The 19,028-nt window shown below is 39.0% G+C and overlaps 1 protein-coding gene across 3 annotated transcripts in view; it reads left to right on the top strand.

Annotated features, from left to right (window-relative positions):
* The window catches only part of boc (BOC cell adhesion associated, oncogene regulated), a 38,941-nt gene that overhangs the window by 2,925 nt on the left and 16,988 nt on the right, over positions 1–19,028 (top strand). The window contains exons 1-2 of one of the 3 annotated variants that reach the window (XM_015395318.1): positions 4,389–4,496; positions 14,695–14,823. In XM_015395318.1, the coding sequence (XP_015250804.1) occupies positions 4,481–4,496; positions 14,695–14,823 (145 nt within the window). In that variant the 5' untranslated portion in view covers positions 4,389–4,480. Of the gene's footprint in view, positions 1–4,388; positions 4,497–14,694; positions 14,824–17,848; positions 17,999–19,028 lie in introns of those variants that run through there. The other 2 variants (XM_015395319.1, XM_015395317.1) reach the window with 2 other exon arrangements.

Raw genomic sequence — 19,028 nt, 5'->3', positions numbered from 1 at the left:
AAACTTTTTTTTTTAAAAGAAGCAACTATAACTTTGTTTTTTAATCAAGCCCTGAAATAAAGGTGCCCAGGGGGATGAGCGACAATGTAACAGAGATTGATGGTTTTATAACACATCCTAATAGGATTGACAGGTTTTGCTCGTTCTCTCACTTTTACTGTCTTTGCTCTTTACCACTGCAAATCTTAAGTGGAATTTTTTTCTTGCTATTGGTGGAAGAGCGTATGAAGCCTTCTATCAGCCAGCTGACCGCCAGTGTTCAGCAACAGACTGAGTATGATGTGATTCTACACAGAAAATGCTAAAATTGGAGCCGCTTTAGGGCCATAACTGCATGAATCCTTGGTTTATTTTCATAACAATAACCATAGTAATACATTAAAATCCAAAATTGTGTTTTTACATTCTCTCTAAATAGAGTAATTCTCCCAGCCCACAGAGAATAAAAATCTACTTTTATTAACAGTAACTGGTGACAGAATCTGTGAGTTTTCCACTTTTTGTTGTTGTTCTTACTTATCCCACTTTGCCTCCCTGCAGCTGATAATATAACTGGTCTGGTGTGCCTCCACATCTGGATCTAAATCAATAGTCTTTGTTTTAGGATTTTTTTTTCAGATAAGAAACAGCAGAAGGTCTGCTGGTAGAGCTGGGATCTCACGTTTGGCATGCAGAAGTTCAGACTCCAGTGTTGGAAAGCAGTGTTGTTATTCCTAGTGGGTGTAACATTTGCAATAATTGACAAAAGAGAAGGGAAAAAAAAAAATCCTTCCTAAGGGCGTACTTTCATCTCTCTGACAGCGAGTATGCTTATGCAGCCATAACAGCCTGCAGACAGAATCTGCGGGCCTTTTGCTGCACATCTGTGCGCGTGTTAGTCGTCCAATCAAGGCCATCTCTTTGCTTTGGAATGTATCACTTGTCATTTCGATTCAAATCCGCCCTCACCTTTGCGGTTGTTTAAAGATTAGAGCATTAAAAGAAGACCTCAAGACTTTGAGTGGGAAGAGAAAATAAGTTAAGCTCCGGTTTCTCTTCTTTGAGTTGATGCATTTTTATGAGCCCAGCCATAACCAAATAAGGCTGCTTCATCCTCTGCTGATCACATTATTGGCCTGTTGACATACGGTGCATTAGTCCCTGCGGTGCTGACAGATTGTAGGGTCAGGGCCCCAAAAAGAGAGGTTCTATGTCCAGTCAGACATTGGATAACCTAAGAGGGACACCTGGACTGGCAGGTGGCTGGGAGTCCAAACCGCCTTCCCCTGGGGCTGCATACCTCTTTTCTCTTGATCCAGGAAGCTAGATGAGAAGATGGAGGAATGTGATGTGAAAAAGGGGATAGTGAAGAGTTCAAAAAGAATTTGAGGGGTTATATTAAATATGCTGTGGTCAAAATGTTAACCAATAGGGTGAGAAAATGAAGCGTGTGTGAGAAAATAAGGTTAACAAGTAGTTATTTATCTTATAGGTGTACAGCAGTTGCTATTCCAACATACCATAGCAGAAAATGACTCTTCTGAGCAACCCTGCTATAAAAAAAGTCCAGTTTCCTGTTTTCTGATGGGATCTCATCCTCAGTTTAAAGTAGAACAGCTGACATTCTTTTGTAGAAAATCGTTTCCTCTCTTAAATCTTATTATACCATTTTCCCTTCCTCCTGCCTCCCTCATAAACACCTCACTGATGCTAAAAATACCCAGTGGAGATGTCTTCCCTCAGTAGAAACTTCCACACTGAATGTTGTTTTTTAAGAAGGCACACTTTGTATTTTATTAAATGAATGGTGTTCATCAAGAAAATGTCACAGATGAGATCAGGAGTTAATTTGTGGACAAGTTAAGTTGTCGAAAGTTTGTCCCTATGTCTAGTGGGATATTTCTGTATTTGAGGTTCTTTTTTTTTACTAATTCAATACATAATTGAAAATGATTTACAGGTCTCATCTTAAAGAAAGGTGGACCAATTAGTACCAGAAATTTAACAGCTTAGGTAATAACCTACCACCTTTTTGGGGAAAGTTTGTAATATTTCTAATTGTAGATGATAAAGATCCATAACAACGGTTGAATTTGATTTTTAAAATTGGTCTTTTTCTTTGATTTAAAACTGTGAAACAATTTAATGCTATCTCAGAGACAGTTTGACATTTTTTTTTGTTTTTCACGAAGGCCTGGTTAAAACATATGTAATTACAAGAAATAATGAATACTAAAAGATTCATATCAGAGCTTTATTTCCTTTCAGTTTGAATGCTATTATCATTTATATCAGGTGGAGGCCGCGTATCTTGCAGGGTTGTCAAAAGTATAATTTAAGAAGTAAAAATACTAAAATGCAGTATCTGAATATAGTACTAATTTGATATGATATTGATGCTAAGTACAAGTGTTGTTTCGTATATTGTTGCGCTTGCAAATTTTATATTTCTAGATTATTTTGCACATTAAATGAATATAATTTGTTATATTTGGGTTGTTTTTTTTGTACTTATTTACACACTTATTTCCCTATTAGAAATATCTTTTTATGCCCTTATTTATTTGGCATTTTTTATCGCCATGCTAATGAAAATGGCATACAGTATTGAGTATTTGTTCTGGGTATTGATACCAAGTTTGTCGTTTTAGTATCATGAAAGCCCTATTATCTTGTCATTCAGTGCACTTTGTACATTTTTAGATACACCAATAAGAAAAGCAGCATTGGTGAACTGTAATTTCTTTCAGGCATATTTATTATTATTGAGGTTTAATTTTAGAAATATAGTTCCTCTGTTTCATAACCTACAGAGACAGCTCTGCTAACCTTGTACAGCTTTTGAGAACATCAACATTTTCCCCATGAAAGCAAAACTTTTCAGATATTTTTTCAATTTATTCAAGAAATTGTGCACCCAGCTTTAAAGAAATATACATATATATATAATGTGTTCAGAAATCTGTGATAGAATTCTGGATAATCTCCATTTTGATGGAGATTATCCAGAACCTTTAAAGCCAGTTGACTTGATTAGTTCCACTACCTAAAGCAAACCTTGAGGCGCTCTTGATTGGATAATGAAATGATTCCAGCAGTACACTGGGCTCTCTCTGTACACAAACAGACAAACACACAGATTTCGAATGCTGTGTTTGCATCGTTAGATCATTGATCAACACCAGACTCCACTAAGAAGGCGCTCTGTGTGTGTAGGCAAATAATTCAGTGTGTGCAAAGCAGATATTTGGACAAAGATTAGGGGGGGGCGAATTACGAGCCAAAAGCAACCCAGACGCTCTAATAGATCATTTGCACACAGGCTCGAGGTTTGCTCTGACACACTTCACATTTGGGGAAATTTCTCTCGTAGAAGGTTTGCCTGTCTGACAGCAAGCAGTACAAGCAGGAATATTAACAACACATTGTTTTCTTTTCCCCAGAAACAATAAAAAAAACACCAAAAAGACATCAAGGGGGATTTTTTTGTGCCTGTTCCAGGTCTTTAACCACTAATCAGATTTATTGTCTTGCGAGAAAACTCATCATTGAAGAATGTCAGACTGGCAGGAGAAGACATGATTCAACAGAATAAATCACTGGGCACCAGATCACTTACTTATTGGGCCCCTGAGGTTATCAGAGCTGGAATTTTCCATCGACAGAGCGGCTCCGTCTGCTTGTAAAACGCTGTGCATCGCTTTAAGTTTTAGTTTCTGATAATTCTAGAGGAGGATTGGGGGCATCTGCATACATCTCTGAGTGACGGGACAAGTGGTGGATCTGCAGCATATCGCAAAATAGGCTTTTCAAACTGAAGGCCCATTTTTTTTTTTTTTTTTAAAACCAGCCTTCTCCAGCTGTTTTCCTTCTCCTGTAAACTGTTTCAGACCCAACAGCTCCCACTTCAAAACCTACAGCCAGACTCAGCTGTACCATGTCAGACATGGCTGACGCCCTAGGGCCTCAGTTTCCTGCTTCTTCGATCCTTCCATATATCTGTTGTTACTATAACTTTCGCTTTTGGGTAATCCATACAGCTGCAAAGAGTATATTATCTCCCTTTTCCTTATCTCTCTTTCATAATGTCGCTCCATGTCTGTTTTTCAAGCAATTTTTTCCCCCGCTCTGCTTTTCATTTCTTTCCCTCGTCTCCCACTGAGAGTTTTAGGGCCAGGCAAACTCTCGCTCTCCTTCTCCCCCCCTTCTTCTCTGGGTTCCTGCTGAATAATGGGGAGAAATTGCTCTTGATTTATAATTGGTTCCATTCACTCTGATGCATGAGCTGCCAAAAGAGTTTGGGGGCCCCTTTAACCCATCCAGTACCCTCCCTCCTGCCTGATCATGCAGGAACACACAGGGAGCAGGCTGCGTGTACAGTATATCCAGCTTGGAAAGTCCTTATTGTTGGCAGTATTTTATCTCTCTGGCTCAAGGATAAGTGGTAGCCCGTGTGTCTGTCTGTTGACATTTGGTGTTGGAAAAACTTCCTCAGGTCTGCATGTTTATGTGCCTCTGTGAGTATACTTTTACTATGTAATGCTGCAATTGCTTGCTCCCATGTCACAGAACGGTTGTGGTTGAATGAAATATGTGACCCTTAGGGGTGTAGTGATACACTTAGCTCATGGAATGGGAAGATACTCGATTTTTAGCTCATTGCAGTGTAATAACACTCTTCTTTAGCATGCAATGTGAGAGAAATGAAAAGCAGACTTTTTTTTGTTACAAATGAATTAAATGAATTGCAAAAACAACTTTAAAGAATCTTTAATCCTCGTTAAATGTTTTAGCTATGGTTAGTTTCGTACACATTTTTTGTTTTTTTTATTCTTGTCTGACTTCATTTATCTGACATTTTTAAAGAGTGTTAAAAAATCTGCAGTGCGGTAAACATTGAGTTTAAATTAATTCTCAGTGTCTTTTCAATGTTCCCTCTATAATCCCCACCTGAGACACAGATGAAATGTACAGTTACTCTTCATTGAGTGTTATAGAAAACAAGCGTCATAATAAATATGTTTTCATCTGTTGCTGTTGTGTCTCCCCTACCTATTGCTGCCGTGGGCAACTGCCCATATAGCACATATTTAAAACCATGGTTGGCAGCTGGTTGGACTGGTTGTCTAGTTGAAGTCCAATGAGATTTAAAAGACCTATTGAACTTCAACTGGGAAATATTTCCTTATATTTCTCAATGAAGTAGATTAAAGAAAAGGTGCAGGCTGCACGATCAAACGCAACCAGCTCAGGAAGCTTCAGGAACTGCTGTTTGTTTTTTTTTTTTCAAAAACTCATGGATACAGGAAGTAGATGCCTTCATATCATGGGCTGATAAAAAATGCTTGCACCCCACTAAAAGAATGTGCTTTTCAAAAAAGACTACACATTAACTAGAGCTTTTTTTTATTTTTTATTATATCTTTTTTATTTTGCAATAAGTGATGTAAAATCCTTCACTTTAATTTTGCTCTGAAATGGTATTCATTTTTTCTCCCTCTTTCAAAATGCTTCAGTCCTTTCCTTCTTCTCTTCTTCTGCACCTCCTCTCAGGTCTGGGTGGCCGTGATGATCCTATCCTGTTCCCATGGCCCCAGTGGGCACATTGGCATCACTATCCCAGCCTAAGAATGTGAGTGGATGTGCTCACCGTGGCATCATAATTAGCTCTGCGCGGTTAATTCGGCCTCGTTATCTAAATTATGCAAATGGCGCTGTGCCTAATTGATTTGAACGCCGCCTTCCTTCTACTGCGCAGCCCCTTCCAGATCCCTGTCCCTTAATCCCCGAGACGCTCTGTAGCTCGTTAGCGGCGGATTGGTCTGAGAGGCGGGAGTAAGGGAACGCTTGGACGGACAAACAGCTCGTTAATACTTTGTGAAGTAAAGGCATAAATGTGTTTCTTTTAGAGAGAGTATTTTGAAAAAGGGCAGTCTCAGTCTCATTAGGGATGCTTTTGATGTGTAATTTTAAGGCATGAGAACAGGGAGTTGGACTCGTCCCCCCCCCTTCCACCTGTTGAGCAGTATTTTCTTGCCAAGTAAGACTCCCTAAGATTCTCTTCCTCCCTGGGGAGGGCTCCAGGGGGAGGCAGATGATAGCTGAGAATCGATTTAGGATTTATCCCCTGGAAAGTCTTTGCTTGCAGGGAGCGGCCACTCCATCTTGCATTATCCGCACCCAACGACATTTAAACTTAGTAGCAAAGTTAATCATTTGTGAAAAAATTCTACTATTGATGATATATTTGTTTGTTGTTGTTTTTTTATTAAACCATCTTTCTTCGGGACTTTAAGAGAGTAATAATGCAAAGCCATGTACGCTGGGAGTAAGCTCTACTAATGCGGTGAATTGATGAATGATTTAGATGTGTACGTTATGCCAGAATGTTTTTCTGCCTTATTAATGACTACACTTTGGTTAATAGAGGAAGGCATTGCGAATCCAACAGAAATCAAAGAATAGTCCATACTGCGCTACTCATTTTGATTTAATCTGGTGTTCTTACTAATTCAACCCACCCAAGGAGAAATGGGCTGGTTATAATCCCTTTCTGATTAAGTGGTTTGATTACAAACAACACTGCACACAATTTATACTGTTTGTATGAATTTTGAAATGGATTCTTTGGTCAAAGCTTAGATGTTGTTACCATGGATAATTAATAGGTAAAACTTAGTAGGTTCCGCGATAGTATCAATACAACACACAAATATCTGTGCTTTCTGTCATTTTAATTTTGGATCTGTCTCTTTCATTTGCAATATTTTGGAAACCAGAACTCTTGTATCAAGAGAGAAAGAGATGCTATAGTTGACTGGCAAGAGTAAATCTAATGCTTTACATGTCACTTGCAGTGCCCTCAAAAATTATCAGCACACTAGGTAAGAGAATTAAAAATGTCTTAAATTAAATTACAATTTTAATGCAATAGGGTTAGGTTAGCAGAGTGAACCTCAAAAGCACTTAAAGTTTCTGGAAAATCCCAATCTTAATTCTAGTACACCTACTTATTGGAGAAAGCAATACATTTATATTATTTTTAGTTAAATAAGCAATGCAACAACTTGTGGCTACCCTAATAGTCCCTTGACAGTAAGTATAATGCTGTTGATCCCTTATGTTAAAATATTACTTGAAAGAGAGGACCATTTCTCTTTAGCCACTCTTAAAGATGAGAAACATTCAAGAACTGATTTAATTTATTCATCATTATTGAACTAGTATATGGCTGCATTTGCAGAGAAATGACTAAGAAGTTTAAAACAGGTGGAACTTAAAGGAGGCTGGATGACTTTCAAAGTGTATCCACCGTCGTGCACAATGACTACGTGGTATGAAGGTTAAAAAAGGTCAATAGCTCTCTGTTGGAGAGCTAATAATGAGCTCAACAAACAATCCTTATCTGAATCTACAGAGAGGGTAATTGTGTTTAAAAGGAGTAAATTAAAAGCCTTAACCTTTAGATCCCTGGAGTAGAGTACTTACATATCCTTCTTCAGCTCTGTATAAGTATTGGTACCTCTACACCACTTAAGGGTAGGTTTGTGGCTTGTAGAGAAAAAAATGGTTTGATAAATTATCAATGAATGTTTTCTGTTACATTTGTCTGTAGTTGCGATTTTTTGCAAAATAAATCGAATTTTGTTTAGAAATGCAAAATGAAATGTTTGCTTTGAGTTTTTTTTTTCTTTTAAAGTGTGATCTCTGAAGAAGAACTCATGGGCGGTTAAGTAAAGTGAAAAGGGTTTGTTGTTGTTTCTCTATCGGATGTCTATCTCCTGTTAATGAGGCAGATGGTGAACGGGGTGGGGTGCTGATTTGTTAAGCTACCTCAGCACCCGTCTCATCGCGCGACACTCGGCACGAATCCCAGGCGAGGACCGAGAGGCCAGCAACCAGATTGACAGAGTGAGGGAAAATATGCTGGGACACCCTCACAAACACTCCCTCTCATTGACAAGGCCCTGCTCTCTCCTCCCGCTCGCCCGCCTGTTGATGTCCTCTATATTAATTTGCGCTGCTGTTCGGCTTTCCCAGTCGCCGCCCCTGCTACTGCTCCTTTAATAAACCCCTTTTAACCATTTCACATCAATCGATAAAGGCAGTGACCACCCCACGACATCTACCCTTCTTCTTCCACAAACTCTCCACTCTCAGACCTCTCTCTCTGCCACCGATCCCCCCCTTCTCTTCTCTTTGGTCATTGAGCAGGGCCCATCAGCTCTTCCCTGGACCCTTCAGAGCAGCGTCTCCCTTTTCTCCAGGGGTCTGCGGGGTCTTTGTCCATGCACCGGCTCACTGCTTTACAATGACTCTCCACTCTATTAAGGTGCGTTCTGCCTGTTAGCGTCGCCAGGGGCAACCAGCCTCCCGCATGGCAGCTATGCAGCTCAGCATTGTGGGGTTAGGCCTCGAGCGGGGCAGTTGAACCCTCGGCACTCCTCACACTTGACACCGCATGTGTTTATCTAAAGGGGAGGGGGGGCTTTTTTGGTGTTTGGAGAACCTCCAGAGTGAAATTGGGGGGGGGGACCGGGTGTAAAAAGACGTAAAAATGTGGGGGGGATAGGTGATAAATATTCAGCAGCTCAACTTTTCTGGAGTTCTCAACTCTGCAAGCTCTTCACCACCTCCTTCCCTCCTGCATATCTTCTCCATGCCAGAAAGCAGATGGAATGTGAGAGCTCAGGGAGGAGACTCCATTCTGGTTTTATCCAATTAGCAGGGTTGTCAAAATGAATTTATCCACGGAGGCATAGGGACAATGGGACCGGCAGTGGCCCAAGGGAACAGGGTCCCATCGGTGTCTTTACTTAGCATGCTCACAATGAACTTCTGTCAAGTGACTCTCTGGCACATCATCACAAAAGGCACTTGCATAGCTATGATACATGCCTGCACACTACAAATACTGCATCCTATTGTCTTCTAACTGACCATGTTTTTGGGGTTTATCTCTCTGGGTCATAGTCATGCAAGTTGTGGTTAATAAGGTTATGCCATCATCTAAAGATCCTGGAGTTATAAGGCTTTTTTCTTTTTTGAAACCTTTGTATCTCGCCTTGAAGTCACCTGCTTCAACAGCGAGGGTCAATCCAATTGGATTTTTTTCTAAAATTTATATAGTGTGTTTGTAAGCAGTTATTGATTATTAAGTATTCTGTGGGGTTGTCACAAGATTAGCTGGACCTGAATGTGAGGATTACAGCTATTCTAAATGGGGCCGAAATTGAAGTGAATGTTTTGACTAAAAATCCAACATGGCGGTCATTGCAAAATCTTTTTTTAGGAATAGACTTGAGCTGGTATTAAATTGTTAAATTCTGATTACCTTTTCAGGAGCACATTTAATATTTATTATTATTATTTAGGGAACCTGGGTTGAAATTTCAGCCATGCTGTGAAGACCTAAAAGCTTTTCCAAGTATGTGACCCCTAAAAAAAGGGAATATTATATGATTATATTAGCTAGATAATCAGTTGGGCTATCTGATCCAATAGCATGACTATTGTTAAACATGCATCATAGCTTTGTATTTTTAAAATGTATTGTCTGTTAGTCCCTCATATTGCCTTTTCTTAAAGTCTATTTACAATTACCTCTACAATACCATTTATGTTCTCTGCCTCTTTCCTTGGGTTCTAGACTAGACATAACATTAATAGCTATACTATTATTGTTATGTTTGTTAATTATTGAAATCTCCTATGAATATTCCCTGCTACAGGCATCTGGTCAGTTTGAAAACAGTGTAATGTTATTGAGAATTATAGATGTGTGCTGCACCCCTTTTTCCCCCACTATAATTCTGCTTTTTTAAGAGCAGAAACTTTTCTAACAGCTGGATTTGGCTTCCTTTAAATCGTGACTAAACTGCCTTCTTTCAGCCAACTGAAAGGAAGATAGTGGAAGGAGGGAAAGTATGTGTGTCTTTGTCAGAGATCTCAGGAAATAAATAATCAATTAACAAAATGTTCATTGTAGAGGTTTTGAAATCACAACTTTTAAAAATCTTGATAGATCTTGATACCAGTAACCACCTCATGCCTCTCTATGAACCTTTAAACCATGAAAACACATTGGTTGGTCGTTTCTGAACTTATTTCTTAGCCAAAGTTCAAGATGAAAAAAGAATTTTGTTGTTTTTGTGTACCTGTATGAAAGTTGTGTGCTACAAGTGGCCATGATAGACCTACAACCTCCACTTACCTCACCATAGGAACTTCTCAAATAAAGGGGTTTAATAATGCCAAAAAGTATGAGAGCACATAATTACCCTGGCTAAGTGGTTATTTCTGTAATTTAAGATTTTTATTAAAACCAAAAAAAGCTACCACTAAAATAAACTAACTGTGCTTGATGAAAATCTATGACTTATTAATGTTAGGACAGCATTCAAAGCAACTGGTGATTTCTCTAGTAGAAATTCTTTATCTGTCTTCGTTATTAGGCTAGAATTAAGAGCTTTGTCATTCAGCTGTGTCTTTAGTGTTGAAGCTAAAACAAAACAGTCGTGTTATACTAACATGAGCTGGATGCTAATTTAGTGGAGCTGTCTGGGTGGATGGTCTGTGTTTTATCAGTGAGCCTGATGCGTAGGAGGCTCTTCTGCCTGGATGTCTGTGTCCTCTCTGGGAGGGATAGATGGAAAAACTTGGACATAGATGTCAAGCCAACTTTTCATCTTGAGGCAAAGCAAACAGTGGACCCAGCTGATTTATGAATCAGAAAGACAGGCTCAGAGGAACAGGGCTGCCTTTTAGGGACTGATGGTATCTGAGGGGCCTGCTTATACCGAAAGCGTTATCTCTCTCTCATTTTCTTTCTCTTCTTGTCATTTTTGTTTAATATATGTAACAAGCGGAACAGATATTGCACAGCTTGGTAGCATACATCCTGTTGTGGTTCCACTTGGCTGGTGGTTCAGTGTGGTTTACACTTATTGACTCTTGCAGCTGCAACAGGTGCTCCATACACATGCACAGCCAGCTGTCCGGAGTTGTGTCCATACTACAAACAGCCACAGAAGCCACAGGCCTTCAGCTCCGCTGCCTCCTGGAACCAAGCATGTTTGCTGTTTGTTTACAGAGTAAGCCCGCTACTGATGGGCCTAACTTTGGAAAAGAGAGTGAATCAGAGGGAACAAATCTGTGATGGTTTATCTAGAGAGCTGCAGAAAGCATCATTGTTTTTCAGGTTATGGTGACTCCTTCTTAGTCTGGAAAAATGAAACTAACAAGAAAACTCAAAAGATTACCTTCAAGTTTTCAGAAGGTAGTGAAACATCAAATTGTAAATTAACTTAAAGGCTTAAAGTCTTTTAATTCACAAATAAAGAGCGAAACATCAACTAATGAAAGAAAACCTGACCGGTTGAATATTGTTGTATTTCATATAAAAGTAGGGCATTCGATATGGTTAGTTGTTTTTAGCGACGCAAGCTAATAATGCATTTTCTTGTTTCTTTGAATATAAAAACTGGGCAGTGTGAAATTAAAAGAAATTGACCGATCCTTCTCATAAAAAAAAGTTAGATTGTGCAACTAGCAATAGCTCAAATGCTAACTGAGCAGGCTAGCTGCTAGCAGTAGTAAGTAGCAGTACTGCCTGCTGCTAAAAACAACACAAAACAAAAATAATTTCAGTTTTTTACTGATCATTTATTTAAAAACATGTTACTAAATTGATTAGGTGGTATCAATGACAAAACCATAGATAAAATGTTTCTGTTGTAAGAAAAGAGAGCTTTAACTAACCAGAGATGCAGGCTAATGGCAGCGTTTTGCTTTAATTTTTTACATAAACTAGTACAGTTATGTTTTTGTCAATATAGATTATGCCCTAACTATCAATATAAGTATGCTAATATTTATTTAAAATAACTTTAAAGATTCTATCAAAAATAGAAATGCTTCATGTTACTGACCATGTTAGCTGTTAGCAAAACAGTCACTTTTCCTGTTACTAGCAGTAACTAGTGAAAGTTTATGGTGCATGTTTTCTTCCCCTGTGATTATCATTATTATTGTACTTTTCTCAGTGTGTTTTACTTTTCTTATGTTCATTTCATGTACAGCACTTTCAGCTTTCTTCTCGCTGAAATGTGCTATAGCTACCAATGAACTAGCTTAGCCTAAAAGCTAACAATGCTATTGTTGTATTTTGTCCATAAATCACTTTATGTACAGGTTTACTGATCTAGATGGAGTTAAATTGTTAGTGGAACTTAATCATTTGATACATTAACTGATAGAAAAAGAAATATACATTTTTGTTGTACATTTTTTACACATCAGGTGACTAACCAAGCAAATTGTTAAAACTTACTGCTACGAATGCAGAAAACTGCCATTCGTAGTATATATTTCCTAATATTGGTTGATAGGATATACTTTTGATATTGATATAAACAGCATAAAAGCCTCAGAAAGACTGCCGAGAATGTCCACAACAGTTGCCATGAAGTTTGCAATGCTAATAAAACTCATCCAATATACCATTTAGGAAATATTTGCACAACAAAACACATAAAAACCCAAAAAGTCAGTGACAAATGTTGTATATAGAGTGTAATGCATATTGACTGGAAATTTCATATCATCGTCAAATTAAATAGAATTATTTAGTTATTTATATTGTAATTAAATATTGCCCAAACTTAAATGCTACCTATTAATATAATTAGTTGTTTCTTGTGCAGCGAAGCACTTAATTTATGTAGTACCTGATGTAGGAATGGTAAGATTAAGTGTGCTAATAATTTCAATAGTTTTTCTTCAAGAATATAAACTGTCTTATCTTTTAAGTGTGTTAATGATTTAGATGGTATTTTGGCAATTAACTAGGCAGGCTGTCATTAGAAGTAAAAGCTTATAACAGATTTTGATTTGTGTTGTTCAGACAGTTTAAGCCATGTGCCTTCAATATCGGACTGTCATAAACAATGTTTCTTTACACTCAGCAAAGACTCCATTGTTCCCTAAGCTGGATTGAGTTCATGCTGTGCTTTAATTTTCATCCACCAGGCATTTCAGATGCTGCCTATGATGCTGGTGCACCACCTTTATTATTAAAAGATCGAAAACTGACTGTATCGATTTTGAAATAGCAAAGAAAAAACAAAATCACATCCTAATGTACGCACCCTGAATTACCTAAGAAAAAAAAATCAGTACTATGATTAGCTCAAACTAAAAGCAAGTGGGCTGCTTGGAAAGTCTGCCTCACAGAATTCACCGTTTTCTTAATGCGCATTTTAGAAGTTCTCGCCTTCTATTTCTGCGCTCTGGACTCAGCAACATGCAAGCCCAGTTTGATTGATTTCAATAAATAAACACAAGTTCAAGTGTTTTTTTCCCTTACACCATAGGGTCAGAGTTATTTCTACTGGCTAGTTACTTTTGCACCGATTCTTAATGCTACTTTCCAACCAACAAGAAAAAAAAAAAAAAAACTTTAATATTTCCACTGTATAATACAAAAAAGCTGTCGAAAGTTGCCGTAAATTTCAACACCCTACATTGTGTTTTCATGCGTGTGGCTGGCTGTTGCCATTAACGTCAGAATTCATCTAAAGTTGTTTACACATTCATAGTAAGCAGTTAAGTTTCTGCAGAGCAATGTGTGGTCTGGTTTAGCAGTTGCAGACATTGGGAGCTGTTTTTCCATTAGCCGCCTCCTTTGCTCATTTTCAATAAATGTGCCTGGCAGCGAAACCTTTTTTACTGCTCCCATTAGATGATGAAGGTGAGCTGTAAGAGTTTCCACTAACTTTTTCTCCAGCTTTGCCCCCACAAATAAAAAGCCTGTTCAAGGGAGCTCCATTAATCGTCCTCCTGCATTAATAGGATAAATATGTAAGTTGTGTTCTGGTTCCACTATTAGAGGACAGTCGATCATGCTCAGGGGCATTTGCTGTATGTTTGTAAGAGAAAGGGGAGAAAAAGAGAGAGGTTCACTTTTGCAGGACCACCCCCCCTCATCCTGACGGGAAGTTGTTAGTTTAACCTGACAGGAAAGAATTTGGGAAACTTGGCCTTAACGACAAGAGAGAAAAAAGCTCTCCTCTGAGCATGAACTGTTCATATACTGGCTATTACTCCCAATATAATCTGTTCTCTCTACCCTTAACATATCCATTACTGCTGGGTTATACATTCCCCCTTCTCCAGCCCCTTCTCCCATCAGTAGTTGCTCTTTGTCCCAGCTCGTGAATGCAGCCTATGTGTTTCCCCCCTTCTCGTCTTCCCTCCCTCCTTCCTCCTTTTAAGCCCCTCTACCTGTATCGGTTACACCTGAGCGGGAAGGCAGAGGCTTCAGGTTACGGCCCGTTGAATGAGGGCGCCCCTTTGATGAGTGCAGGCTGGATTGCGGGTGAAGGCAGAGAAATGGGGGCTGAGAGAAAAGAAAGGCTTTGTTTGTGTCTGGATTTTTTGGCTGCTGAGGGTGCTGCAGGTTGCAACCACTTCACCTGGGTTGCATTAATGGCAGTCTGTTTTTGTTCTTGCACATACAAGATGGATCTGAGCTGACAGAATGTTGCAAGTATGAGCTCAGGGCTGCCTTTTTAGATGAATGTTGTGTTTTTTCCCCCCGTTGTATCGTGAGTTTTTTGGTGCTGGTGTTTTCGTTTCATCCAGTGAGATCACCTGTGCTCATGTTTTACGTAGTATGTAAATTACCCTCTAATCATTATTTGTTGTGTTTTTCAGGGCATAGTGCATGGAAGATGTCTGGAAAGCAAGCCTGGACTCCTTGGATGAAAAAGAGAAAAGCTCCAGTGTTTTGTGCTCTGGGTGCAGTACTGCTATGCTGCCTGCAGGGCGGCGCTTCAACAGTTTGTAAGTAATTCAATTAATTGTATTCATGTAGCACCAACTCACAACACGTCATCTCAAAGCACTTTATAAAGACAATTCAACCAGATCATACCGTCAGATTGATTCAAAGTTTACTATTTAAGGAAAACAATTTGATTGCATTGTCTCATTAACTCAAAAGCAACCCCTCACACCAAGCATGCTTGTAGTGACAGTGGAGAGGAAAACTCCCTTTTAATAGGAAATAACCTCCAGCAGAACCAAGCTAAGTTTGAGTGGCCAACTGCAGAGGCAGACTAGGATTCAAGGAGACAGAAGCAGACATAGAAAAAAAGTATAGATACAAAAGGCAACTGTCAACCAGCTTCTAAGGCGGCCCCGTCCAAGAAACACACAGCCAAGCAGACGAGCTCCGAGCCAGCTCATATGTCAGAGGATGAAGAGAGCACATCCAGCCAGCCACAGTCAGAGAAACAGGACTACACTGAAAAACAAGCCGAGCTCCAACAACTTTAAACAAAGCTGTTGATGGCAGCAGCACAGCTGATATTTCTCTCCAGGATAGTGTCACAGCCAAAAAGGAACAGACCAGAAGAAGTCACAGAGATTATACTTGATAATGATAATGACACTTTTTTTTTTACATGTTGACCAAGTCAGAGAACTTTTGGTTTAAGATTTTGTGCACAGTTGTTAAATAAATGAGATTTATATTTTTTTAAGAAAAGGGAAGTCAAATCATATGCTCAGAAGAAAGATCCCAGTTTTTTTTTTTTTTCACACAATAAAACCATTTTTTAGCTAATAATTCAGTACCGTTTTTGATATCGGTATCGGCCGACATTAAACTTCAAATATCAGTATGGTATCGGAGGTGAAAAAAGTGGATCGGTGCATCCCTATACTGTATTTAGATTTTTTTGCTTTTTTTTTTATTGCTCTGATGTAAAGCTCAAATTTCAACAAAAACAGAATAATAGGTTTTCATCACTCTAAACCTAAGGCTTAAAAATGAATGGTAATAAACAATTAAAACTCATCACTTTGTGTGTAATTAACTCATTTAACTTACTGTCAATTTTTTAAATATTTATTCTTTCAAATCTAACTGTTCAATTTTAACAAAGCTTCCTTAGTCATTGATTTTCTCATTCTAATTGGTAATTTCTTCCTTTTTTTTAATTACGGGATAGCTCACCATATCTCCTCCCCTTCCCAGTGCCCTGTACATTTAGTCTCTCTAAACACCTGGTGCAGAATAACTCATGCCAGAAGGAAAGATTTTCTGGCTTCATCACAGGAGGGGAACTGTTTTATATGTCTGGCAGCAGAAGTTTGTTTGAAATAGAATTGAATGAAGAGGCAATTTGGAGGGGCTCATATAGCCACCATGGGAGGACTGAAAATAAAAAGAAGCTTTGTATAAAGAGCTGGAATCAGTTCCTCGTTTATCAACTGCATCAATGAAGGACGTTGGGTAAATTATTTTATAATTAATGTTTTTTGTTTTATTGGTAATAGTACACCTGTTTACCACCTTAAAATTTGTTGCAGATCTTTTTTTTTTTATGTTTCTTGCTCCTGTTTTAACTTTGTATTAGTTTCTAATAAAGAATCAGTGTCGACAAAGTTAGTTATATCTTCACATTCAAAAGTCTTTAAACCTTTTCTTAGTCTTGTATGTGTGTTTTTTTTTTTTTTTTNTTTTTTTCCCTTACACCATAGGGTCAGAGTTATTTCTACTGGCTAGTTACTTTTGCACCGATTCTTAATGCTACTTTCCAACCAACAAGAAAAAAAAAAAAAAAACTTTAATATTTCCACTGTATAATACAAAAAAGCTGTCGAAAGTTGCCGTAAATTTCAACACCCTACATTGTGTTTTCATGCGTGTGGCTGGCTGTTGCCATTAACGTCAGAATTCATCTAAAGTTGTTTACACATTCATAGTAAGCAGTTAAGTTTCTGCAGAGCAATGTGTGGTCTGGTTTAGCAGTTGCAGACATTGGGAGCTGTTTTTCCATTAGCCGCCTCCTTTGCTCATTTTCAATAAATGTGCCTGGCAGCGAAACCTTTTTTACTGCTCCCATTAGATGATGAAGGTGAGCTGTAAGAGTTTCCACTAACTTTTTCTCCAGCTTTGCCCCCACAAATAAAAAGCCTGTTCAAGGGAGCTCCATTAATCGTCCTCCTGCATTAATAGGATAAATATGTAAGTTGTGTTCTGGTTCCACTATTAGAGGACAGTCGATCATGCTCAGGGGCATTTGCTGTATGTTTGTAAGAGAAAGGGGAGAAAAAGAGAGAGGTTCACTTTTGCAGGACCACCCCCCCTCATCCTGACGGGAAGTTGTTAGTTTAACCTGACAGGAAAGAATTTGGGAAACTTGGCCTTAACGACAAGAGAGAAAAAAGCTCTCCTCTGAGCATGAACTGTTCATATACTGGCTATTACTCCCAATATAATCTGTTCTCTCTACCCTTAACATATCCATTACTGCTGGGTTATACATTCCCCCTTCTCCAGCCCCTTCTCCCATCAGTAGTTGCTCTTTGTCCCAGCTCGTGAATGCAGCCTATGTGTTTCCCCCCTTCTCGTCTTCCCTCCCTCCTTCCTCCTTTTAAGCCCCTCTACCTGTATCGGTTACACCTGAGCGGGAAGGCAGAGGCTTCAGGTTACGGCCCGTTGAATGAGGGCGCCCCTTTGATGAGTGCAGGCTGGATTGCGGGTGAAGGCAGAGAAATGGGGGCTGAGAGAAAAGAAAGGCTTTGTTTGTGTCTGGATTTTTTGGCTGCTGAGGGTGCTGCAGGTTGCAACCACTTCACCTGGGTTGCATTAATGGCAGTCTGTTTTTGTTCTTGCACATACAAGATGGATCTGAGCTGACAGAATGTTGCAAGTATGAGCTCAGGGCTGCCTTTTTAGATGAATGTTGTGTTTTTTCCCCCCGTTGTATCGTGAGTTTTTTGGTGCTGGTGTTTTCGTTTCATCCAGTGAGATCACCTGTGCTCATGTTTTACGTAGTATGTAAATTACCCTCTAATCATTATTTGTTGTGTTTTTCAGGGCATAGTGCATGGAAGATGTCTGGAAAGCAAGCCTGGACTCCTTGGATGAAAAAGAGAAAAGCTCCAGTGTTTTGTGCGCTGGGTGCAGTACTGCTATGCTGCCTGCAGGGCGGCGCTTCAACAGTTTGTAAGTAATTCAATTCATTTTATTCATGTAGCACCAACTCACAACGCGTCATCTCAAAGCACTTTATAGAGACAATTCAACCAGATCATACCGTCAGATTGATTCAAAGTTTACTATTTAAGGAAAACAAGTTGATTGCATTGTCTCATTAACTCAAAAGTAATCCCTCACACCAAGCATGCTTGTAGTGACAGTGGAGAGGAAAAATAACCTCCAGCAGAACCAAGCTAAGTGTGAGTGGCCAACTGCAGAGGCAGACTAGGATTCAAGGAGACAGAAGCAGACATAGAAAAAAAAAAGCATAGATACAAAAGGCAACTGTCAACCAGCTTCTAAGGCGGCCCCGTCCAAGAAACACACAGCCAAGCAGACGAGCTCCGAGCCAGCTCCCATGTCAGAGGATGAAGAGAGCACATCCAGCCAGCCACAGTCAGAGAAACAGGACTACACTGAAAAACAAGCCAAGCTCCAACATCTTTAAACAAAGCTGTTGATGGCAGCAGCACAGCTGATATTTCTCTCCAGGATAGTGTCATAGCCAAAAAGGAACAGACCAGATGAAGTTGCTATGAGAAAAAGCAGAGAGAGCATAACAAGTACAAGTGCTTTGCAATAATTAAAACATCTACTAAAAGTTCGATTTGTTTTTTTTTCTAAACCAAAATGTTTTTGTTTAACATGGTTATTTTATACAGAGAAATGATTTTAACCATGCATTTGTTCTTTTTTAATGCTTATGGCTGTTAATTAATTTAATTAGGTTTAATCGAAAATTAGAACCAAAAGTTTTAATGATTTACTTCAGTCCTCTCAAGTTGTGGTTATTTGTGTTTCTTGTCCGTTTTACATCTACCATAGTTTCTCCTTCCAATCAGCTTTCTATTAAAATGCTCACCATCATATAGTTGTGGGCTGGTTTCCTGCAACCCCCATCCTGCAGTGTCGCTGTCCTGCAACTTTTGGATGCACTCTGGATATTATGGCCATAAATTGCTTATTCTGTATTAGGGATGCACCGATCCGATATTTT

The sequence above is a fragment of the Cyprinodon variegatus genome, unplaced genomic scaffold (assembly GCF_000732505.1).
Source record: "Cyprinodon variegatus isolate N-32 unplaced genomic scaffold, C_variegatus-1.0 Scaffold736, whole genome shotgun sequence".
Lineage (NCBI taxonomy): Eukaryota > Metazoa > Chordata > Actinopteri > Cyprinodontiformes > Cyprinodontidae > Cyprinodon > Cyprinodon variegatus.
Note: the sequence above shows the minus strand (reverse complement) of the source record. Positions and strands in the feature narration are given on the sequence as shown.